The sequence below is a fragment of the Salvia hispanica genome, chromosome 5, assembly GCF_029641045.1.
Source record: "Salvia hispanica isolate PSC_SH4W2 chromosome 5, Shi_PSC_v1, whole genome shotgun sequence".
Taxonomy (NCBI): Eukaryota; Viridiplantae; Streptophyta; class Magnoliopsida; order Lamiales; family Lamiaceae; genus Salvia; species Salvia hispanica.
The window spans coordinates 36,766,004-36,791,736 of record NC_142696.1 but is presented as its reverse complement, the minus strand read 5'-3'; the positions used below and the strand labels follow the sequence as shown (position 1 = coordinate 36,791,736).

General features: G+C 38.3%; 4 protein-coding genes across 4 annotated transcripts; 3 read left to right on the top strand and 1 right to left on the bottom strand.

Moving 5' to 3' along the window:
- Positions 1–255: 255 nt before the first annotated feature.
- On the top strand, positions 256–3,310 carry LOC125189051 (transcription initiation factor IIB-2-like). Its single transcript, XM_048086221.2, has 7 exons — positions 256–749; positions 1,255–1,279; positions 1,431–1,560; positions 1,645–1,775; positions 1,904–1,992; positions 2,694–2,770; positions 2,920–3,310. Exons 1-7 carry the CDS (start codon positions 400–402, stop codon positions 3,057–3,059), a joined length of 942 nt encoding a protein of 313 aa, XP_047942178.1. The 5' UTR covers positions 256–399; the 3' UTR covers positions 3,060–3,310.
- Positions 3,311–6,122: 2,812 nt separating this feature from the next.
- On the bottom strand, positions 6,123–7,853 carry LOC125189428 (zeatin O-xylosyltransferase-like). Its single transcript, XM_048086708.2, has one exon. The coding sequence runs from the start codon at positions 7,681–7,683 to the stop codon at positions 6,304–6,306; it is 1,380 nt and encodes a 459-aa protein (XP_047942665.2). The 5' UTR covers positions 7,684–7,853; the 3' UTR covers positions 6,123–6,303.
- Positions 7,854–19,608: 11,755 nt separating this feature from the next.
- LOC148926755 (protein FAR1-RELATED SEQUENCE 5-like) lies at positions 19,609–20,725 on the top strand. Its single transcript, XM_089059240.1, has 3 exons — positions 19,609–19,666; positions 20,190–20,415; positions 20,473–20,725. The coding sequence occupies exons 1-3, from the start codon at positions 19,609–19,611 to the stop codon at positions 20,723–20,725; spliced, it is 537 nt and encodes a 178-aa protein (XP_088915366.1).
- A 50-nt stretch (positions 20,726–20,775) lies between these two features.
- On the top strand, positions 20,776–22,441 carry LOC125189429 (protein FAR1-RELATED SEQUENCE 5-like). The gene is made up of 3 exons (XM_089059239.1): positions 20,776–20,951; positions 21,063–21,791; positions 21,895–22,441. The coding sequence occupies exons 1-3, from the start codon at positions 20,776–20,778 to the stop codon at positions 22,439–22,441; spliced, it is 1,452 nt and encodes a 483-aa protein (XP_088915365.1).
- The last annotated feature ends 3,292 nt before the right edge of the window (positions 22,442–25,733 follow it).

The following is a 25,733-nucleotide window of genomic DNA, read 5'->3' as shown; positions in this document are numbered from 1 at the left end:
CTCAAATCTCGAATTTTTTGGTTGTAAGAAGAAAATATGTTAATTAGGAGTAGTATTTTATTTAATCTAAAATTTTGAGGCATATAAAAAATCAGTACTCCATATGGAGGTGCCAAATATCTGGCAGAAGCCACGTGTCTGAATCATGAATCCTCCAATTTGCAAGTTGTAAAGTTGTAAACCCGACCCGACAAGAGCGACCGCTCCATTACCGACTCCCCCTTTCTGTGTCTATATATATCCCTATCTCTCTCTATCTCACATTGTCTCCGAGCAGAGCGTTTCAGAGAGAGAAAGAGTGTGATCGGAACCTTCGTAAATCAATCCACCCAGCCCAGCCCACATCAATTTTCAATTGTTGACCTAATCGGAATTGGGGGAAAATTCGATTCATACACTATGATGTCTGACACATATTGTCCGGACTGCAAGAAGAACACGGAGGTGGTCTGCGATCACGCTGCGGGAGACACCGTCTGCTCGGAGTGCGGCCTCGTGCTGGAAGCCCGCTCCATCGACGAGACGTCTGAGTGGCGGACTTTCGCCGATGATTCCGGCGACCACGATCCGAATCGTGTCGGAGGACCCGTGAACCCGCTTCTAGGAGATGCGGCGCTCTCCACGGTCATCTCGCGGGCGACTAATGGGGCGAATGTGGATATGTCTCTCACCCGCCTGCAGAATCGGGGCGGGGATCCGGACCGGGCTCTGGTCTTGGCGTTTAAGACGATTTCTAGCATGGCCGATAGGTCCGTGATTGGTGTTTTGCTTTTGGTTTGATTTAATTTTTCTAGGGTGGTTTTGATATTGGGGGTTTTTGAGGTGGCTGCTGGTTGAGTAGTTTAGGGTTTTGATGAGATGTTAGGGTGAAATTGAGACCAATTATTGATTAGGCTGTTTTGATTCTAATGTCTTAGTATGATTAATCGATGGGGGTTGACAATCACAGCTGTAGTGACTGTGAATCTTAGGTCGATTTTGAATTATTGGTAGGAGAGGTTGTGTTGATTGATCTGAAAGCTGGAAAGTCTGAGTCTTGCAGTTGGAAAGGATGAAAAGATTAAGTAGTTGATTGATGGAAATTAAGTGTTATCGATGTGCTGGTTCTTGTTTTCTGAATTGAGCATCATTCAACAAAGTCCATGAGTTTTGTACATTTTGGATTTTTGGTTTCTGTGCGTTTGATCTTGAGTTCAGTTTCTCTACCTGTTAGGCAGGAGCTTGGCTGACATTATGCACTCTTCTTGTTTTCAGGTTAAGTCTTGTAACAACCATTAAGGTATGTTAACTGCTTGATCGATTTTTATATCTTAATATGCAAGAAAAGTTCGGCATATGATTTTATTATTTTCAAATTTGGTTGTGCATTTTTGGTAACCAGCCCGAGGCCAAAAAGGTTAACTTTTTCCATTGTTCATACTCTATTTAAGGATCGTGCAAGTGAAATATATAAAAGGTTGGAAGATCAGAAGTGTACAAGGGGTAGAAACTTGGAGGCCCTAGTGGCTGGCTGCATTTATATTGCTTGTAGGCAGGAAAGCAAGCCACGCACTGTAAAAGGTGCCCTACTTAAACCATGTTGGTAACTATCACTTAAGTTTACCCCATGTATGAAGTCTTCTAAACCATCTGAGTATCAACTAGAAATATGCTCAATTGTTGCTGGAGCGACAAAGAAAGAAATTGGCCGGGCAAAAGAATTTATTGTGAAACAGTTGAAGGTTGAGATGGGCACATCAATGGAGATGGGCACGATTCATGCAGGGGATTATCTGGTGAGTGGGAATTAAGAAGGCTACGAGAAGCTGCTAATGTGGATACTGTCATTTTTTAAGCCTGTTAACTTTCACCTACAAGTCTTGTATTAGTTTAATATATGATGGTCGTCTTTTCTGCCATACAGAGGCGTTTTTGTTCTAATCTAGGCATGAGTAATGAGGAGGTAAAAGCAGTACAGGAAACTGTGCAGAAGGCAGGGAACTTTGATATTAGGTACTACGATATTCTTGTTTATTCCAAGTCATTTTTCATATTATTTCATTACTATCGCCTGGCCTTGTCATCTTATGGCTGTTCTATTTTGAATTTGTAACCCACCCTGCCCTGTTGCATGCAATAATTGGTGTGCATAAGAAAGTAATACATGACTACATGACTATAGATCATATACTAAGTGTGGACGTTTTCTGTATTAATGCTCACTGATTTAGAAAACTTGGAACATAGATAAGAACTACCCTTGGCTGTCTTTGTGACATCTGATTCGCATAAAGAAGTTTATATGTTTAAAGATGTTGGTCTGGCATTTTGTTCCCAAGGTTGAATCTTCCAATGTAAAGAGAAATTAAATGGTGTGGAAGGTTTTCTTGGAACCACGTGGAGCTTTGTTCTTGAAAGTGAAAACCTATGGAACTTGAAGGAGGAAGAGAGAAAAGTAGGAACTTCATTAGCTGTGTCGATATTCATGTTGTTGAGCAATAGGTTATGTACAACATATATGATAGGCCTAGTACATTTTAGTTCATATACATTAAGTGCTTGGTTATTCTACCTGGTTGAGAAGTTCTGTACTGCCAGCAGTATGTTGCTCTTGACGTGCTGCCTAGCTGCCAGTAGTTCCACAGAAATCTATTTGCAACTTGCGACTATGGCTAACCCCATGCCTGACCTATATTATCGTTGTTGTATTGCAGGAGGAGTCCAATATCTATTGCTGCAGCCATAATTTTTATGATAACTCAGCTATCTGAATCCAAGAAACCCCTAAGAGGTAAAGAGGTTCTGTGGTATTGTGATTTTTCGCATTGCAATGGCAACGATTGCATAACCCTTATGGTGATCTTATCATTTGGTTTTCACACTATTCAAGAGTGTATAACCAATTTCTTGCACTGAGACTTCAAAATGGTGTGCTTGCAGATATCTCTCTTGCGACTACCGTGGCAGAAGGTACGATCAAGAATGCGTACAAGGATCTCTATCCCCATGCCACCAAGATCATACCTGAATGGTATTCAAAGGAAAGGGACCTGAAGAATCTTTCGAGCCCTAAGTCGTAAATGACAGACGCTTTGATCCGCGAAAACAGGGAAAAAGCGTAAAAGGGGAAACAGGTTATACGGATTTTTCTTTCTTTTCCTGCTGTGACAGTCGCAAACTTCCCATTTATGAGGTTGCTTGGCTGTGTTGATAGTTGATGCAGCGTTGATGCGGTGTTGACTCTTGTTGTTTCCCCCTCCCCCTATTATCAATGCACACATATACAGTCTTGTTTTACAAAATTTGATTAACGTATCCCTTATTATCATAATTATGATCTATATGATGGTAGATTAAAAGAAATGGAAAACTCGTACAAGTATTACTCCCTCTTTAAGATGATCCATTTTTCTTTTTAGTTTGTCCTAACTAAGATGACACATTTCCTTTTTTGGTAACTTTGTCTTTCTAATTAATACACTCAACTATTTTTTCTCACTCCTATTAAAATATTCATCTTCTTTTATCTCTCTACTTTAATACTTACATTCTCCTTCTCTCTCCAATTAAACACTTTAACAAATAACTCCTAAAATCCCGTGCCGGCTAAGCAATGTGTCATCTTAGCCGGGACGAAGGGAGTAGTATATTAGAGTATCTTTCTATTCTTTACTACTGCTAGCTACTTAGCTTGACGGATTTCGATCCTTTTCTTTTGGATATAGTAAGAGAATAATGTAGATGATGGGATAGAGTAAAAGTGATTAAATGTTAAATTTTTTTTTTGTAAATAAAGAAAATAACTCAATTTAGTGAGATATTCTAAAAAAAAAATATGACTCAAGGGAATAATATTTTTTAAGTTCCTATATTTAATACACACGCAATATAAGCTTTCACACTCCACATAGTGTTTAATTAAGTTTGAACTAATAGTAATTGTTTTTTATTTATAAAATAGAGTGATACTTTATATATTAAATAATTTGGTAGTTAATTATATATGTTATTTTAAAATATGAAGATAGCTAATTAGGGGCATGTTAGGGTGCCACCACCCCTTAAAATAACATCATATTACCATTCCTAGTCAATCATTTGTACACGTGGGCGAATAATATGCTGCCATGTGGCAAAAAAAATAAAAAAAATCTGGAAAAAGACGGTCAGCAATTTGCTGGTCTTTATCCATCAATATTTCTTGTCCAGCAATATCCGACACACTATACAACAATCTATAGATTGCTGTGTAGTGTTTGTAATATTGCTGTGTAGCGTTTATATTATTGTTGTATAAGCGGTGTCACGGTGTCATTTTAAGAAGGGTTGTTATTTTAACACAAACCTAGCTAATTATATTAAGATGATACAAAAAATTATTTTGATTATATTCAGTCTCTATTTATATAGAAAAAATTCTAAAAAAATACAATAAATTACTCCAACAAAAGTAGCAATTATGTTCAAATTAAAAACAATTAAAATTAATATTATCAATGTAATTACAAAAGGGTTTAACCCTATAAAAAATAGGAAATAGATAAATAATTAATTGCAATGCTATATCGTGATTCATACATATAAAATTTAACAAAATTAAGTTGCTATTAGTGACTTTCTTTGAATTTATTAAGAAGCAATTAAAGTAATAATATTATTATATTAGTGTAGAGTCATGCAACAGATAAATTACTAAATACTTTCTCCGTCTCAACTAGGTTGAGTCATATTTCTCTTTGAAATGTCTCAACTAAGTTGAGTTATTTCTTTTTTTAACAAAAAAACAAAATATCCAATCACTTTTACTTTACTCCTCTCTCCTATTTTCAACACAATTTCTTAATCTTAGTGCCCAAAAGTTATGTATCAATTTAGTTGGGACGGAGGAAGTAGTTTTTTTTTTATCTTTGGTTCCTGAAAAATATGAATTCTTTTCTTCTTAGTTTGTATCTGAAAAATATGAGCTTTTTAATTCTAACAATTCTTTTACTTTTTATGAGATAAGATTCATTCTCCACTAACAATATTTTAAAAACTTTTTTCTTTCTATCTCTTTCTTACTTTACTAATTATATATTAAAATATATGTCGAATCAAATATTCATATATTTATTTGAAGTGCACATTAGAAATTACTACTACAATCAAGACTAGTTCAAATTCAATTTGGCTATTGAAATACATGTAGATGTAGTCAAGGGACATCCTTTCTATGATTCAACTTAATTAGTATTTTCTTTTCATTCATTGTTTGGATCTGATATGATTAGCAGATGAGTTATTAGAACCATATTTTGGCCATTATAATATCAATTAAATTGTATTTTCTTTGTCGCGACTAGAGATTACTTGTACCTATTTGTCAAAAAAAGCCGCACCACATATAAGCCCTTTGCATATAGTCATTTTGCCATTTTAATATGTTTGATGATAGTAGAGTCATACCATTTTTAATAAAAATCAACACATTTATTCTCAGTTACTTTACGCTCTCCTACTTTACTCACTCTAAATCTCTCAACCCTTTTTATTTCATATTTTATTCTTCTTTTACTTAATTCACTTAACACAATTTTTTTTAAATCGTGTGCTGAAAAGAAACGATTCCATTACTGTAGAACAGATGGAGTACTATATTTATTTATGCAAATGATTTGTCGTATTTGAATCCAAACGCTTTGACAAATTAACAACATAAAAAAATACTCCATCTGTCCCATTAGAAATGAAACGTTTTCATTTTTGGTTTGTCCCATTAAAAATAAAACGTTTTTAAAAATGGAAATCATACTTTCTCTACTTTTTCTTCTCTCTTACTTTACTCTTTTTTCATTAACTCATAAAACAACACTATATAAAATCATGTGCCGAAAAACAAATGTTACATATTTAATGAGACGGAGGGAATATATAGTTAGACTGACTGCTTTAATTTGTTATTTTTCAACTTATCTGCGGCAGCCATGTTACTTGCACAAAAAGGATATGGCTCTTTTATTCTTAAAAAATGAACTTTCAGAGATCGAGTCGTCTTTCTCAAACATAGTAAATTATTAGGAATAGTATATTGGTTACCACTTTCATCAAAACCGTCAACTCAATAACCAAAGTTTTTACATTTATATATAAGGGACTCATAGATGGAATCAAGATAAACCTCATAATATTATAGTAGTACAAGTAACAATTTATATTTCATAAAATAAATACTAGTAGTAGAATACGATAGCAATTACGTAGACATATAATGGGGCATGCATCCTATCTATGAGAAAAAATTCAGTGGTCAAGAATCCAACTCAATGAACAATGAACGAATCCTATCTATCTAGTGACATGAGCAATGAACGAATCCAACTGAATCCTCGAAACGCCGCCCGCCTCCATCGCCTCCCTCACGGCGGCGCCCAGCTTTTCCGCCGTCTCCTTAATCCGATCCCCTTCTTCCGACGCCATCAATCTCCTCACAACACTCTCAACCACCAACGCCTTCACCACTCCCGCCCTATCCTTCCACTCCCTCACCACAATCCCCGTCTTCAAAACATCCGCAACCAGCGCGGCGTTGCTCGGCTGGTCGGAATGCATAGGCCACGCCGCGATCGCCACCCCCGCCGTCATGCTCTCCACGCACGAATTCCACCCGCAGTGGCTCATGAACCCCCCCACCGCCGGATGCGCCAGTATCTGCGGCTGCGGCGCCCATTCTCTCACCACCATCCCCTCCTCTCCCTCCCCAAACCCTTCCGGCAGCTCGGCCCTCCTCACGTCTCCATCGAACACGTCGCCTTTATCGGCATCTCTCAGCACCCAAAGGAACTTCACCCCGCTCTGCGCTAGCCCCTCGGCAATCTCCTTGATCTGATCGTCTGCCAACGAGACCGTCGTCCCAAACGAGACGTAGATCACGGAATTCGGATCCTGCTTATCGAGCCAATTTAAGCATTCGTGCTGATTTTGTAAAATTGGTATTGATTTAGGAAAAATGGGTCCTATTCCCCAAATAGGCCTGCTCTTGTTCCTCTCGTCTTTCTCTAAAACTTGGAGATAAGGTGCTTCGATCAATCCGGAGGTGTTGTAGATGCATCCAGATCTGAAATCGGAGAGCTCTGATTGGAGAGCAGCGAAGCTGTTTGCCTCATCCGACATCCAATCTTGGAAAGGGGGCAATTCATTCGGATGGGGGAGAGGGAAAGGAAGCCCTAGAAATCCGGAGATGAAGGAGATGGTGGAGAAGGCAGAGATGCAGACGAGCTCGTAAGATTCGGCGTTGTGGATAGCCGCAACGTCTTGAACCACGTACGACATCCACGAGTCGTGGACGACGGCGACTCTTTTGAATTTTCCCGCCAATTCCTGGAGGAAGGCGGCGAAGAGGGGGCGGAGGGTGAGGGTGGCCTCCATCGCTGGGAGAAGCTGCGTGGGGAATTTGGTTGTGGAGTTGGGGTTGGGGAGAGGGGAGAGGAAGGGTGGGGTGGGGAAGTCGTGGAAGTGGATTTGGGAGACGGCGTCGTTTGAGGCGTGGATGCGGGCTCGGGCTTGGCGGTTGTGGAGGGCGGAGCAGGCGTAGTAGACTGGGAGGCCGTAGGAGGAGATGAGTGAGGAGAGGTGCAGCATCTGGTTGAGGTGGCCTTGAGCCGGCAACGGCACGGCCACCACGGCTACTGGAGCTTGGTTGGCGGTGGGGTGGTGGTGATGGCCCATGGATTGATCGTGTTTCTTTTTTTTGAAGAATTAATGTGTTTAGAAATGTTTGAGTGATAGTGGTCAGCATGCATGGGATGACTACATATATAGGATTACTGGATTAGTGTGTAAATGTGAAAGTGGGATTATTATTAGAAGGTTAGCGTGGAAACTTGAAACAACTAAGAAAGTAAGATGAATAGTGATGGGTGATTGTTTTATTAAGGCGGCGAAGAGGACCCAAATTCTTTCAACAAAAAATGTTTAACAGTAGTATGGTCTGTTTCTTAAATTTTGTCATATTTTAATGGAATATGAGTTTTAAAAAATATAGTACTCCTAAATTAAAGTTAATTGAAAAAATTATTGAAACGTGAGTTCTCTTTTTAAATATTAATTTTATAATAAAATATAAGTAAAAATGAATTAATGAAATATATGATTCAATGCCCAAAATAATAAAAAATGAAATGTGAAAAATTATAGGATAAATCAAAATAGAATTATGTGAGAAATTTTCTAGTGCAGATGGAATAGTTGATTTTTCTCATTTGAAGAAGTTTCAACTGTGAACTGGGTCATGCACAGATGATGACATGTGGAAATGTAAAAGAATCCATGTGCACGTAGAAATATCGATATGTTCAATTTTTAAAACATTACAGTAAATTAATTGAAGTAATAATAACATAAATACCACCGAGAAGTCAAAAAGATTTTCTACAATATAATATTAATCTCTGAAATCATAAATTTGGCCAAATATAATTTTGATATTTCTCACAAAATTTAAAAGTCATCTATTTATAATAGTAGTATCAATTTTTATATTTTGTTTGTTATATTTTACGGCAGGTCAATCACCATATCTTACTAATTTATGTGCATTTTTTATTCTATTTGGTACTACTATATTAATGTGGTTTCTACATGACGTTTTATCCTACTTACACGAACATAAAAAGTGGTCTACAATATCATAAATATTTCACGCTTGCCCACTTAGAATAAGTTTTGAGTTGGGAATTAACAAATAGAATGAATTTTTTATTTTATTTTTTAGACCAATTTTAAAGTTCGTGGGAAATATCAAAATTTTGCCAAAATTCATGATTTTAGGAAATATCCCTAATACTATAAATTACTCCATCGTCTTCCATTTATAGACCTATTTTGACTCGGTACATAAGAAATTGATTAACTTTGTGATAAACAATGAAAAAATAAATTAATGGAATATAGACCTCATTTTTATAATGTCAATGTAATAATTTAGTTGACTGGTAAGGTCCAATTACTTAAAATCAAAAAATGTAAATGAAACATTAAATCTCAAACATTTCAAAATAGTAAAATGTGGAGTATTTTTTTTTGTAGGGGTGGCAAAATGGGTAGCAGGTAATGGGTAATTCTCATTTCGACCCGCTACACGTCGGGTATCGGGTACCATTACTCGACAATAACGAGAAACGAGACATGATCGGATAGTGTGTTTTAGAGGTTTGCGGGTAGCGGGTATACCCGTTAATCCCGATAAGACCCGATATTATTAATATTAGCCATACTATACCTGCTACCCGCGCATATAGTCCGTTAATCTCTATAATATCCGATATTATTAGTATTAGTGATAAGGCTCGTTTCAGGCATTGGTTTTGGGTTAAAATTATGTGCATTTGGGGCGCTAATCTGTGTTTATGAGTTCAGGTGCGTAGTAAATCTGCTGGACCTAGGAGTTGCTGTTACCTGACCTGGTAGATGCAAAAGAGATGAAATTGAAGTAAAAATCAGAAGTCGTCGTTCGGACCTGGGAGAATTAAAAGTTGGCGACAGGAGCAGAATGGAGCAAGAGCAGATTATTTTAAAGAGTCTCATTCAAGGGCAAAAGCGTCTAATTACCAGAGGGATACTCTAGGGATCAAAGCCTCACATATATAAAGAGCTCAACCTTGAAGAACAGGACAACGACTACTACACACTCTCTTAGCTAAAGCTCTTGTTCCATTCCTTAGTTCCACACTTCAAATTTCTCATTTCACTTGTTGCGCACTTGGAGATGGAATGATCCTGGCTACCGTGGTTCTCATCGTTGTTTTGCTGCTGTGTAACACCGCCTTGTGAAGGCGAAGAAACAATATTTACTTTGCTTTGTTTAGTTTGCTTTCGGTTTCAAGTACTTGTTGGTTTTTAAGTTTCGTAACTCTAGTTTCTAATTTTGATTTGCTGGATTCGAACTTAGCTCTCGTTATTATGGAAGTTTATGTTGGTTTTTGTTGGATATCGCTGAGTTGATGTTTATTTCTTGCAAATAGCTTTCGTTATTGTTGATTGTTGGATGTTTGGAACTGAGACTGTTGGTTTGTTGTTGGAGGTTGTGGATTTGCATATGGAGATGTTTGGATTTGTTGAATCGTGGTGGATTTGAGTTGGAGTTTCGTAGATCTGATGTTTGATGTTTACGTTGTGCATGATTATGGCTATTTACTTTCTGTTTCTGCATCCTCTAGGTCCAGTAGCGTAGATCTGTTAGTTTAGGCTTTAATTTCTCATTTTAAGTTTAAATCTGAAGTTTGCTCTGTTTTCATGTCGTTTAATACTCTGTTTTATCTGCTATTCTCGTTTGATTCCAGAAGAAGATGAAGTTGTTGGTAGTTAGAACCAGATCTGCTTTTGTCAGTACTTTCTGCACATGTACTTTGTTTTTTCTGCATGTTCTCCAGACTCTGTCAGTACTCTGCATTATTTTATTTTTTTTACTTTTCTGCATGCTTTCCCAGACCCTGGTAATTTAAGGAAACTTGTCCCCACTTTTCGTTTTATACTTGTCTGTCCAAATTAGGAAAGTCCGTCTAGTTAAGTTAACTCCAGTTGTCTTAGAACTTTAAAATATCTCATTTCTCTAAGTCATGCATGTTCCGTACGTTCTCATTTCTTAGACCCAGTAGGTAGAGTAAAGTTTTTCCTATCTCTCAGACCCAGTAGTTTTAAGTTCTCGACCCACAAAATTGCGTGGCAGCAGCCAACCCCCCTTTTTCCCAAAACATCCTCAAATGCAGTTTCGTAACACATTCGTCCTCGTGGGATCGATCTTTTACTTCCCTGTGCTAGTTGTAGTATAGTGGGTTGAGGTTTTGAAGAAATAGAGTGCATCCAACGACCCCTGTCTGATAGTTTCAAGATCTTCTAGCCTCTAAAGTCTAGTCGAATCCTCTGGACCTGCTAGATAGAGTGATATCACACCGCACTGCACATCTATATAGACCCTTCAATTAGTCATATACCATCTTATAATACTTTATAAAATCTAAGAGTTCTAAGAGTTCTTTTGAAACATTTTTATATTCCAATGAACATACAATTGAAAACTTACCAGAACTTGCTATAGAGTGTCCCCTCACTTTTATTCTTAATCTATTCAAAGCTTACCGGTTACCATCGATATTAATACAATAAATTAGGGAACATATTCGGATATTATGGTTTTCAAATTTTCTATTTGGATTTTGGGGGTGGTATGGGTACCCGCAATGTCGGGTACGAGATACCTGACATGGGTATCTTCTAATCCCGATATGTTACAGGGCGGATATTGAGATAACAAATTTGGCTAAAATCGGGTACGAGTACCCTACTTATCGGATGGGGGTATCCACAGGTAACTCGTTTCACCGCCCCTATTTTTTTTAACAGTCGGTGGGAGTATAAATGTAAAAAAAAAGTAATGCACAGTAACATAAAGGAAATTTTAATATGGCTATTTATTTCTTGCATAATTGGTCGTCTACTAACGAAAATAACATATGGTACACTTCTAAAACCTTAATTTTTAAGTACATAAAATCGAGACGCAATTAATTGTGATGAAATTTTTTAACAAATAACTACTCTCTCCGTTCCATAGTAAATGGAGGCGTATCTTTTCGGTACGAAAATTAAGAAAAATTGTGTTAAGTGAGTTAAGTAAAGGGAGAATAAAGTAGAAAATGAAAAAAGTAGAGAGATGAAGAGAGAAAAAATAAAAGAGAGTAAAGCAGGTGTGGAAAAATGTGTTGACTTTTACTAAAAAACTAAATAAAACGTACCAAAATAGTAAAATGACTTCATTACTATGAAACAGATGGAGTATCATTTAAGATGCAAAAGAAAATGTTCCTAATCTAAGGACAAATTAACTTAATTTTTTGCTTTTTAGGGCGCTTTCATTTGTTTCTTTTAATTTTAATTGTGACACCAATAACAAAAATACTTTTTAAAGCATTGGTGGTATATTAAAAATATAAATTACTGTTCTTAATTATATTATAAAAATAGTCTTTAATAAGCTTTTTTTTTGGTAGTGATACTGTAATTTTGATGACATTCATTACCACTTTTATAATTAGCCATCCACTAAGTTTCAATCGCAAAATCACGTCGCATTCCAATTCACACGATGCAAAAACTACATTCGTACTATTTGTTGCACGAAAGACACCATAATAAAGCATAAAAAATGTCCTTTCAATCGCAAAATTAATTCACACTCCAATTCACACGATGCCAAAACTACATTCGTACTATTTCTTGCACTAAAAACACCACAATAAAGAAAAAAAATGTCCTTGCATTTCCACAATTATATCTCTTTTTCTGATGAATATTAATCATCTTTATATAGATTTCACTTTTATAAATAGCCATCTTCAATAGGAAGGACTTCCACATAGATAGCACAAGGACTTCCCAAAAACACCTTCTGCCATATCACTAGAACTTTCCACCTCACTGCCACATCACTAGGACTACCCACTGCACAATAGTGGACTAGCACTAGGACAAGTACTAGGACTTCCCAGCACCACAAATTCACAATTTAAATACGTAATGACACGAATACGGAAAAAATGCGAACATTTTATATAAATAAAAAACATACATAATTTTAAAAAGTACATAGCTAAATTTTTTTAAAAAATTACATAGTTTACGAAGAAAAAAAAATCATACCATGGCTTCGACACACGCAGCCTCCTCTCATTCCTCGTTGTCCCTAGATCCAGTCGCAGTGGCATCGGAGTCCCCAGATGCTCCCGCACTGCCGATGGGTGGCATCCCCAAATCACGCCTAATCAAGTCGATGACTCCCTTCAGCATCTCCTTGTGTATGGGGTCATCCGTCGCTCGCCACTCCTTGATAGTTACTATCATGTTCGTATGATACTGTATCATCGCTATACGAGACATCTCGGTAGATGGTTGGGCTGCTGTAGGGAATGCTGACTGGACCTCTTGGGACCTGCTGCTGGTGCGTCCCCTAGACATCCGCATTGCCGTCTTTTGCCCAACTGAGCGACGACGGCGGTTAAACGAGCGAGGGGTCGGGATATCTTCGGCATCGTCGGGAAGGTCGGCGGAACCGGCACTGCTGCTGTAGTCGCCGGACAGGTTGATCTCCTGCCGCTTCGGCCAGCCAACAACAACACCCGCTCGAAACTTTTCCAACTCCATCAACACCACATACGAGTCCTAGTGTTTGAACTGGCCGTGTTTGCCAGGCTCAGGGAACTGCTGCAGCGCCATCCTCTTCGCATCCTCCATGGTTTGGCCGCTGGTAAGCATGCGGGAGTTGTTCTCGTACAAGCCGGTGAATTGGGAAACAGCGGTCCTTAATCGGTCCCATGTCTTCCGGCACTCCTCGGGCGTGTGAAACCTTCCATCCGCCGGTTTAAATTGAATGTAGGCCTCGGCGATGCGTTTCCACATGTTGTCGGTTCTCTGATTGCTCGAGCGAATGAGATCATCGCAAACGTTGATCCAAGCCTTCGACAAGGCCACACACTCCTCCTCACTCCAAACGGTCTGCCGTACCTCATCTGCCTCATCGCCCCCCGCCTTTGCCGCGGCCCCTGCCCCTGTCCTTCTTCTTCGCACCACCCCCCCGGTCCTACTACCGGTGGACTCTGAGTCTCCGGCACCCTCACCGGAGATAGACCCAACTCCTCCAGCGAGAAAGTCTCAGTAGGAATGAACTGAGACTCCAGTGGAGTACAGGTCTGAAGGAACTGGCAGCGGAAGCGTTCAATAAATTCAAGAAAATAAATCACATAATAATCAAATCTATTTAGCAGATTATTTAGACAAATTCTATTCGCGTAATTTTCACATGTAACATGTTCATAACTTGAATTAATCATGCTTTAAGTATAATCGAAACTTAAAACATGCTTTTCTACGGAGCATAAATTATACCTTGTTAATTCTCCAAAGAATCGACGATGGCTAGCGACTTCTCCACGTGACGCTTTGAATACTAGACCACGGATCTTCTCTCTAGTTCCCGAACTGTACTCCAATATCAGTGTGGGCTGATCTCACCGGAATACTAGGACTTAAATAAAGAAGACAGAAGAAATCCTTCTCCAATTAGGAGAGAAATTCAAACTCCTCAAGATAGAGGGGGACGAAATTTTATGCAATAATAATTATGATTTCTGTCTCCTTTATTCTCCTATTTATATTAAGTTCTTTTTGGGCTTAGACAGGGATATATGGAAGGTTTTGGATATGGGCTCACCCAATTTACTTTTTACTAATTAAATTGAACCCACAATTTAATACAAGCTTTAATTGGAATATTACGAGCAGTCAATACAGAAGTAATATTGAACTCTCCCCATCCAAATCCAAAATTATAAGTAATCCGGGTTTCCGTTTTAACTTTCATTTCCCGCGCTTAAGATAAAAATGTCCACTAATTAATTAATGCCTGCTATGCGCTTAATTAATTAACTTCTTATAAATTCCAAGAGTGGACTTAGCATGAAACGCTTATTTATTAATCTTAGAGTAATCAAACTCCAACTAGCTAGGTTCCGAATAATAAAACCTTGTTTCGCGCTCCTCTTGAGGACATTATCAAACGAGACTCACCTCGCGCACGATTCAACATAATAGCAATCCTAGCACCGCTGGATATTAATCACCACTACACAATATATCAGGATTATTGGGTTGCGAAAAACCCACACTATTTGACAAGTCAAAGTAGTGCATAATCAATACCGTATGCTCAATGCTAACCCACATTGATTAAGAAACAAATATTTATCAAGACCTCGCCTTTCAGTAAATAGCATAAAGACTCGTCTTGCTGTTAGATCCGTTCAGTGCTTTACCACACCAATGTCATCTTATTTCAGTAAGGCTTGGAAACATGCGGACTGACATTGCAACCTTTCACGATGGATAGTCTAATTCCATATAGATCGTGAAATTCTTCTTTTTCTTTGTTTAGGACTGACCGTGTTACCTTAAAGTGGACGACGCCCACAACCGGTCTACTAAAACAAAGACTTAGACTTTGTTAGGTTTACTTATACATTTAAACATGCAATAACATCCATTAAATGTAAAAAATAACAACATTATGACAAAAATAATCTATTTTATTTCTTGGAAAATAAAATAAGAGTTTTACAGTATTCAATCGCTCGAAACGTGATTTCTAGTATACAAACTCTAACAAGGTCTGCGAACTTGATAAGGCTAATTTCATGCATCGGTTATGTGGTGAAAAGCACTATATTTTACTGGGTCTAACACAGTTTTTAAGCCAGGTGTGTGATGGAATCGCTAGATCCAGGAAAAGCCGGAGGAAACGGACTAGCGAAGGAAATGAAGGAAAGTGAGCAGAACTGAAGGGAAAAGAATGGCTAGAAGAAGGGAGTCAATAGCTGAGGGCAACAAAGACTATCTATACCTCGCTGGGCCCACTTCAATGCCTATAAATAAAGCAGCATGCATCACACGCCATAGTACGAAAATTTTTGCTCTTAGCTAACACACAAAAACACATACTTGGGAAATGAGAGTTCTGGGGTAGTTTAAGGTTCTAAGGGTCTCATCTTCCGAGAAAGTCAGTCGTAACACCGTCCTTGCGAAGAGCGAAGAAACAATCTACTTACATTCTGTTTTTTGCACTGTATTTCGTTCGAACTTCACGTTTGGAAGTCGATTTGGTTGTTGCTACTTACCGATTTATCTATGCATTTAGTTTCTGTCATGATGGTGTTTATCTTGTGTTGATCTACGTTGATTTTGTTTCGTTTGAAGTTTTATTTCGGCAGTAGCATGTTAATCTCTGTTTTGGTCAATTCTAGCTATGGGTATGTTTTTGACCGCAGTTCGTGTCGGATGCTTGGATCCGGAGTGGATTTAGCATCCGAGGTTGGATCTGAACAAGGGATTCAAGTTGTGCATAGATTTTGAGTTTTCTATTTCCTTTCTGTTTTACTTCGTCTAGTAGCCGTAGATCTGTTTAGTTTTTTTAATTGTTCTTCGTCAAATTGCTTAAATCCAGTCTGCTTTGTTTTCCGGTCACGTTTCATCTCTGTTTCTACTGAGTTTTTATGCAATTTGATTTGAAGAAGATGATGTCGCTGTTAGTTAGTACTTTAGTTAGTTGTTTTCCAGCTTTTCATCCGTACTCTGCTTTTTTCAGCCATGGTCCCCACCGTCAGTTTATTTCCTAGGTCTAGGTAATTTAGAATAGTTTCTTAGATCTAGTGATTGTCTCGGTTTCCAGTTTACATGCATGATTTCCGTTTTTCCTAGATCTAGTTGTTAGCGTAGCAGATTTCAATTCCAAGTTTAGTCTAATTTCCCCAACCCAAAAATGCGTGGCAGCAGCCAACCCAAAAATAGTTCCCAAATCCTTGAGCATGTTCATTTCGCATCCATCTCTGTGGGATCGATCCCTACTTCCCTGTGCTAAATTTTAGTATACGTGGTTGAGGGTTTTTGAAGAGGTATTTTGTGTGTCCGACGACCGAGATCTTCCAACGATCCGTGAGTTCCTAGACCTTGTGATCTAGTGGATTCACTGGACCTAGGAGACTTGTTATTCCTTACTGTGCACACAGTCTAAACAAAAGTTAGGAGCTTCAGAACTCCCTGTAAAAAAATCAAAGGTGGGGCGATAGACATTGTCCCCGGGCTGCCCCTGCATAATCCCGCTCGTTTGGGATCATCATCCCCGGCATCATCTGGGGCATCTGGGGCAAGGTCCCCGTTGTGCCGGAACTCATACCCGCCATTTGGGGCATCATACACGCCATCTGCGGCATCATCTCTGCCATCTGGGGCCATAAGTACATGTTGTAATACTGGGGGCACCATCCCCGACATTTGGGGCATCATCCCGCCCATTCCACTCCCAACCGGGATCGTGGGAGCCTGCGAATCGGGAACTGGAGGAGAGTCGCTGTCGTGGTGCTCCATTTATCTTGAATAGAAATGATAGTAGAAAGAGAAAAACTCGTTAATACAAGTGGTGCAAATGAAAATGAACCGAAACGAGCCGTATATATAGAGTTTTTTTTTTTAAAAAAATTAAAAATTTAAAAAAACGGACGTCCGTGCGTTGGTCCGTCGGGAGCCCACAATAGCGGACGACCGGACGGACGACGCGACGGACGACCGCGTTATCTGACGGACGAGGGCTCGTCCATCTGGTTCGCCCGTCTACCACTCGCCGATCGCTATAGTGGACGAGCGCGACGGACGTGCGGCAAGCCGGTCGCTCGTCCACTATTGGAAATGCTCTAAGTTTCAATCGCTACAAATTCACATTCCAATTCACACGATGCCAAAACTACATTCGTACTATTTTTTTGCACTAAAGACACCATAAACCAAAAAAAAATGTTCTTGCATTTTCACAATTATATCTCTTTTCCGGCTGAATATTACTCCCTCTGTCCCACAAGAATATACACTCTTTCCTTTTTAGTCCGTTCCATAAGAATATGCACTTTCTAAATTTGTAAAGTCTTTTCTCTCTAATGAGGTGGGATCCATTCTCCACAAACAATACTTTATTTATTTTTTCTCTCTACCTCTTTCTTACTTTACCAATTTTACATTAAACCCGTGCTAAACCCAAAGTGTATATTCTTTGGGGACGGAGGGTAATAATCTTTTTATAGATTTCAGTGTGGAAAATTTTAAAAAGTTCTCCATTTTTGCTTATTAAGTGGAGAAGGTGAAAGATTTTGGAAGAGTCTCATAATTCTAATTTCGGAGTATAAATGACATTTGATAGAATTAGTGGATGGAAAAATATTAGGAGTCCTTCTATCAAATTAGATTTTCCTTTTTACTTATTTTCCTTTTAGTAGTTTTCCTTTATGTTTTATTTTCCGTAAGTTTAGGATTTTCCTTTGCGTATATAAAGGCTTCATTGTTGAACTAAAAGACAGACTTTTGAATATTAATTTTTACATTGAATTTTATACTCTTAAGTTCTCATTTCGTTGAGTTCTTTATTTACCAGTTCAGTCATTCTCCAAATGAGTTCTTTATTTACCAGTTCAGTCATTGTCCATACGTTTCTGTATTTACCAATTCATTCATTTTCTATACGTTTCTGCATCACTGAACTTTCTATTGAATTTGGCTCACTTTAAATTCTCCTAACTCTCCATCAATATTGCTGGAACATAAACTCAGTTTTCTATTTTATGATTCTTTTTTCATCGTGTTTATGTATTAATAATGTTTGTTCCGCACCCTCAATTTACCCTCTTAACTGTTGTCTGAATGTGAATTGTTCTCTTCTTCTTTTTTTGATATATTAATACTCCCTTCGTCATAAGGTAAGCGAAGCAATTCTTTTGAACACAAAATTTAAAGAATTGAAATAGTTAAATTATGAGAGAGAAAAAATAGATAAGTAAAGAAAGATTAAAATAAGAGAAAAGTTTTTTTGTTAAAAGGGAAATGACTCACTTATAGAGAGAAATCTCAAAAAGAATATAACTCGCTTATCTTGGGACTGAGGAGGCTATCCTAAATGTACCAATGTACATCAGTTTATTGGGATGGAGGGGGCTATCCTAAATGTACCAATGTACATCAGTTTATGCACTCTTTATTTTTCATTATTACGTTACTGTATTTGCTGTTGACGGTGATTTTGATATTTTTGATATCTTTTAGAAGTAATATATATTCATACATTATTTTAATCAATATGTACTTGTAGTTGATTTTTTTAATAGAGATCAAAAAGTGTTATAATTGACACGTACTTGTATTTGTAGTTGATTTTTTTAGTAGAGATCCAAAAGTGTTATAATTGACACATACTTTGCGTGCAATTATTAGTTTCAAAATTTATTGTATTGTAGTATGAGTTTTTATCCGTTTCTATGAAAATATTTTCTTATTTACAAAAATGATAAAGACCCGAAGACGAATGGTAGCGTAACCTAGAAAACAAGCTCACGCAATATGCATGTTTGGTTTAACAAGGGATGGTAAAAGAGGCATAAATTGTTTGAGGATCACATCACTAATTTGCCGTAGTGGACGCAGGATTTTAGGACTGGGGGTCCAAATTATTACTAACAATTGTTGCATTTTATTAATGTCAGCTACGACAAAAATAATTCTAGCGTGAACAATAAATAAATAATTTGAAAATGAACAATACAAAATTAAAGATACGTATAGTGATAGTGTCTGTGTAAAAATAATTGAAGAGTCTATACTTTAAAAATGAAAATAAAACTTCAAAATTATATTTATCAATATTATACAATATATATGTATTTTTAGAGGTGTATTCATATACTTTTCCTATATTTGATGCTTTTTCCTTTTTAATCTCCACCATTCATTCTTAATATCTAATGGCCGAAATTAGGGCCTGATCAAGTAATTTTTATTAATTAAAAAAATGGAAAAGGGCTTTTAAGGGAATGACAAAATCGTTGGTTATGGAAAGTCCATGATTTTCTCCCTCACAAAATCTTGCAGCGGTTTTTTCATAGTCTCCCAGAATTGTTTCTTATCTTTCGTCGTTCTTTCATCTTTCTTCTTTTTCATCTTTCTTCGTTATCCATTCGTTAAAATTCCGGTTTTAAATTCTGGCTTTAACAAAGCCTGTGTTCGTGCGAAACAATGGAAGAAAGTGGTTCTTCAACAATGGACGAAGCTTATGATTCAAACATGGACGAAGGTAAATTTTTTCGAAAAGTCATAGTTTATTGTATCCACGTTTCATTACTTCCAAAACTGACGTTCCATAACTGACGTTCACAAGGAGCATGAGTTTGCTTAGGGGGTCGACTAGGGTTTCGAATTGAGTTTGCATGGGCTAGGGTTTAGAAACAACGGCTGGGATGTTTTATTATTTGTTAATCTTAATGTTCATTCATTAATAGATAATGTACAGTTGTGAATAAATGTTCCAAGTTTTATTTGGTCTTGCTTATGGCTTACACACGTTAATTAATATAGGGTGTTGTGTTATTAGATACAAATAATGTAGATTTAGTACTGTATAATGTAAATTATTAGATAGATAATGCACATTTTATTTTGTATTGGTTATGGTGTAGACACGTTAATTACACTAGGGTATTGTGTTATTAGATACATATAATGTAGATTTAGTATGTAAATTATTAGATAGATAATGCACGTTTTATTGTTCATAATGTTTATGTTAGCTGAGATTTTATTTTTGTGATTGTGTGCAGTGGTTGTTGTACCTGAGTGCTCGAAAGATTTGAAGCCTGTGGTTGGGCAGAAGTTCAAATCACTGGATTTTTGTTTCGCATTCTACGATGTGTATGCCCGTGTTGTTGGTTTTGATACTCGCAAATCACAAATGAGGAAAACTGATGGTATAATTACTTGGTATAACGTGGTTTGCAACAGGGAAGGCAACAAGAAGTCGAGCGGGGATGACCAAGCAAATGCACGGTCTGGTTTTTTGATAAAACGTTGACGTTTATCAAAGCGTTGTGGTTGTAAAGCCAGTATCTCATTCAAGTTCTTCTCCGAGGGAGGAGTTTCAGGTTATACTGTCGAGGAGTTTAACGAAGTTCATAACCATTACATGGTTGGGACAGAGCATCAGCAGTTTATGTCAATCAATCGAAAGTTGGACGACGTACATCATCAATTTATCCTTGATTGTTCAAAGGCTAACATAGGCCTCACGCTCACGTTTAATGTGCTGAAGGAAATTCTCGGTGGTTTTCAACTCGTTGGCTGCAATGTTGGGATATAAGGAATGCTTCACGAGACATCAAAGCATACGCTCATGGTATTGACGTACAAATGGTTTTGGATAATATGTCTAGGAAAAAGGAGATGTCTGAGGCATTCACATATGAGTACGAGGTTAATGCTAGCAACCAGCTGGTTGCTCTGTTCTGGTGTGATGGTTTGATGAAGAGGAATTACCACATGTTCGGTGATATTGTTGCTTTTGACACCACCTACAACACCAATAGGTATACCTGTCGTGCATTATAACAGTTTAATATGTACATTATTATATGCATTAATATATACTATTTATGCATTATACATGTTCTTTGCTTGAATTATGTTGGTTTGGTAAGCAACGAGAAGACAGGCGCTTTTGCATGGCTGTTTAGACATTTTGTCCAATGTATGGGTGTTGCTCCGAAGATAATTGTTACAGATCAAGATTTGGGGATGAGATCGGCTATTGAAGAGATTCTTGTTAGGACTCGCCACAGATGGTGTATGTGGCATATCATGCATAAGTTGGCCAATAAAGTTCCTGGTCGGTTGTTGCGGGATGAAGATTTCAAGAAAGAGTTCAATGCCTGCGTCTGGTCGGATCTGCTTGAACCCGACGAGTTCGAAGAAGAGTGGAATGGAGTACTTGAACGTTCCGACCTGGAAGACCATGGTTGGTTGAAGACATTGTACGACTATAGGCAATTATGGATACCTGCATACTTCAGAGATTTCCCGATGGGCTCGATGATTAGGACCACCTCTATTTCTGAGTCAGAGAACAGCTTCTATAAAAAAATTCTGAAGCCACGCAACAACATTGCCGAATTCTACTTGAATTTCAACCAACCTGTGGATTTTCAGCGGAATAGTAGAACAAAGCTGGACTACCAAGACGCGACTGCCCTGCCTATATTGGCCACTACTCTGCCTTTCGAGAAACATGCTTCTACTCTGTACACAGATAGTATGTTCAAGAAAATACAAGAGGAGATTGTTGAGGGAAATGACAGATGCCGCGTTTTGGGGTTCTCGTCTGCAGACATGGTCGACACCTACAAACTCGGAGACAGCCTTCGCAATTCGTACTTTGTGAGACATGATAAGAGTGACGAGTCATACTCATGCGATTGCAAACTTTTTCGGTAGGCAGGGATATCTGTGCAGTCATATATTCTTTTTGTTTAGGAACAATGAAGTGAAAAAGATTCCGGATAACTACTGTGCAAGTAGATGGATGAAGACTCCGCTAGCTAAGGCTGTCCATGGACATGTTGATGAGACTTTACCTACACAGTCCGTTGTTGATGAAAGGCAAAACGTTTCAAAGCAAGGGACCTCACTGTTTTATGATTTTCTTCGTCGATTTGAGACGGACATTGATGTGCTTCGTGCATTCGTAGGTGGACTAGAGGAACTTGGTAATTCACTTCAAGCTGGAACTCCTTTAACATCCGCTTCTGAGAAGAGGCGAATGATTGAACAGTTTTATGGAATGGAAAGGCCGGAAGTCGTCGAGGTCCACCCTCCGGATGTGGTAAAGACGAAGGGGCACGCGAGCAGCTCCGCTAGTCGTCTGATTTCCAAGAGAGAAAAGGCTATCAAGGATGCTACTAGGCCCCTTAGACGGTGTAAAGCGTGCGATGAGTTGTGCCATCACGACTCTAGAAATTGTCTAATGCTTAAAGAGCTTGAAACGGAGAATGAGCTGCGTAAGGGAAAGAGGAAATGTTGATTTATTTTCATTATAACAGCATTATTTTTCTTTGTTTTGCGTTTTATGCTCAGTGTTTAAGTCTATTTCTTCCCACCTTGAACAAGGTTTTTTAAATGATTGTTCATTATAAAAGTTTTTTTGTGCATTATTGTTATCTATTTTTTACATTATTTGAATTTACTACTTGCAACGAATTCTGAATTATTACAGGAGCCGGGTGTTTTGGAGAAACAGTATTTTCCATAATGTGAATAACCGTGCATTATATGCATATTTAAATACATTATGCATGCATAAGTGTTACATTATTGTATTATATGCATTGGTATGTCACTTCATTAATATCACGGAAAAGTGCATTATAAATTAAGTTATTTACATTATTTGTTTACTTATATGCATTGTATTTTACACAATGTATAACAATAATATGGTCGTAGTTTTGTAATACATTATTCCCTGAATATTGTACATTATTAGGCAATAATTTGTAATTTTTAAGTTATTTGAAGCCATTACCAGTTTTGTGCAGCAAGCATTTAGTACCAAGATATCCAAAACATTCTAAATCACCTAGTTCAGGGGTATCCAAAACATTTAGTACCAACATTCCAACATATCCAAAGCATTCGAACCCACAAATTCAATGTTCACCCTTCCATCATAAAAAAAAACATCTAGTTCATATCTAAATCAAAAACCATCTAGTTCACTCGATCCCATAATTCTCGACCCACTTTTCAAAGCTGAATTTAAGCGGCCTATTCATCCAATGCTTCGTGGCTTGTGTTTGGTTGGTCCCAGTCTTCGAGTTGTGTGGAGAAGTTAGCAGAGCAGTTGCAAACTTCATTCGCAACAATTCCAGGCTCTTCGTTCCTTTGCCAGTTAGACCACAGTCCCAATCCTTCTCCCTCTCTCCGAAGTACGTCTCAATATGCCTCATCACATACCCCCCTGTCCACGGTGCCACTGTTGTTCCTCCACGGCATTGTGACGACATGCGCACTACATTTTTTGACCCGTGCCGCCATTTTTGAAACCTTGGACTTCGTAAGGGCTGCTGCAAAGAACTTTTTCTACACGGCAAAAAAAAATGAACACTGGAATATAATGTGCAATTTGTGATGTGTAATGCAGAAATTATGTACTATAATGCAGAAATTATGTACTGTAATGTATATTACCAGAACAGAGGGTGTGTCCCCATATTTTTCTCCAAATGTCCCGTGTGTCTCAGCCAAGGTGTGATCAATGATGTTCATCTTGGAATCTCAAAGATCAAAACAGACCACATACTGATGGGACGCTCCCCAAACTAGGAAGGACCATTACAACACATTATTATCTCCAGTACATCTAAGAAACGACTACATTATTTCACTATAACTCACCATTTCATACTTGTCCCACTGATAGCTGTCCGTTCCAATTGTTTCCTCCAACACCCTGGTCCAGAACGTATCAAACTGGAATTCTTCCATCCATTCGGGTTGTGCGTCCACCATTGGCTGAATCTGTATTTTGTTTGTGTTAGCCGTTACAAAATTTAAGTTATTATAGTAACTTGACAGAAACATGGAGAGAACGGTGTACACTCACGCATGGTCTTGTTGAGAAGAAAAGCCTGGAAACTGTCTCCAGCGCCTTGTTCCTTTCCATTGTATTCAGGTAAGAGCTCCATGTGTCGATAACATCGGGGCTCACTGGCTTGAATGGCGCTAATGACTGCATCTCGATCTGCACAATACTCTTAAAGTTGTTGTGGTAGACAACTGAATCCCTATACATGTTTACCCAGTTCAAACAAATTCACATGTCCCAAAAATGAGAATATCTAAAGTATAATTTTTACCTGTTCTTCTCCGCTGTGCTAAGAACCCAATAGTAGATTTGCTTGTCCACTGTGTGTGGCTTTGCGGTCAGTCTAACCGCTCTCTCGTTGAATGGAGACCGGGCAGCCAGACTAGGCTTCTTCATTCGTCCTGTTCCCTTCTGAAAAAAAATAAAGACACATATAAAGCAATTAGTGGATCTATTACTTTAGTCTTTGAATTAACTACGCTATTCGATACCTCATCCTCATCCGACTCATGTGTGATGTGTTTCCCTCTCGCTTTTTCTTGATCACCAACCTTTCGACCTCCATGTTTTGGAACTACAAGTTGTAGTGGCTCATTTGTTCGCGCAACACAAATCTCTACGCCCTTACGGGGTGCAGCAGTCTGTACCTGTAAACAAGAAAAAAGTATTACAATTCAACAATGCATGACATCAACGTAATAATGCATAAAATTATGGCTCAATTTAGATATTCAACCTCCTGCCGAATGTCCATCTGTTTGCCCTTCGCTGCCTTTGAAGCTCCTTCCCTAGCTGGCTGTTTTCTCTTGGCTGTCGGAACCTCAGCGCGTCTCCCTTTGGTTGTCTGGGTTATTTTAAAAAATAATTAAACAAAATGAACTGATTAATGCAGTAATATATACATATAATGTACAGCTTTACTTTCAATAATGTAAGAATTTTATTACCCAATGCAAGCAATGCTTGGGGCATATATTTACCTTGACGGTGTCCTCTACGGCTGCACTCTTTGATTTGTCTTTATTTTTCTCGGCTTTACTCTTGGCCGCTGCATCCTCCCTATCCTTTCCATCATCTTCAACACTGCTTCTAGGAACCTGCAAACAATGGAACACAAATCAAAAATGCGTAATATTGTTACTAATTAATAACACGTAAGCATTTAGTTTCTTAGTACATACCTCAGTCGCTGCTAAGCTAGAAGGTTTCTCAGGCCGGCCACCACCGTCATTGACTGCTCTGTTATCAGGGATATCACTGACAATTTCCTCTTGCACGGGCATGTCCTCAGGCTGGTCAGCAGCGCCCACCGGCCCATCTTGTGTTGTATCATCATTGGTTCTTGTCCCTGAACCACCAGCCCCGTCTGTTGTCTGGGTTTGCTGTGTAGCAAACAGGTCAGGACATTCAAATCCGTCCAGCACAAAAGATGGCCTATCGAAGCCTCTTGCAATCTTCTTCTTCTTGTCGTATGCCGCCATCATCTTTTCCATCTCATCAATCCACTCTTGACTGTACTCCTCCTCATCCTCCCTCGCTTGAGTCAAACGTGTAACAATCTCTTCTTGCTCAACCACATGTTCATCCTCCAACCCCAACAACTTCTTCCCAATTTGACTGCCTAATCTTACGCAGTCATCCTCCATCATTTCAATGGGAATCATCTTGAAATCATCTACCCACGTCGAAATCGGGTACCCCAAGAGAGTGTTTGACTTGATAAACTTAT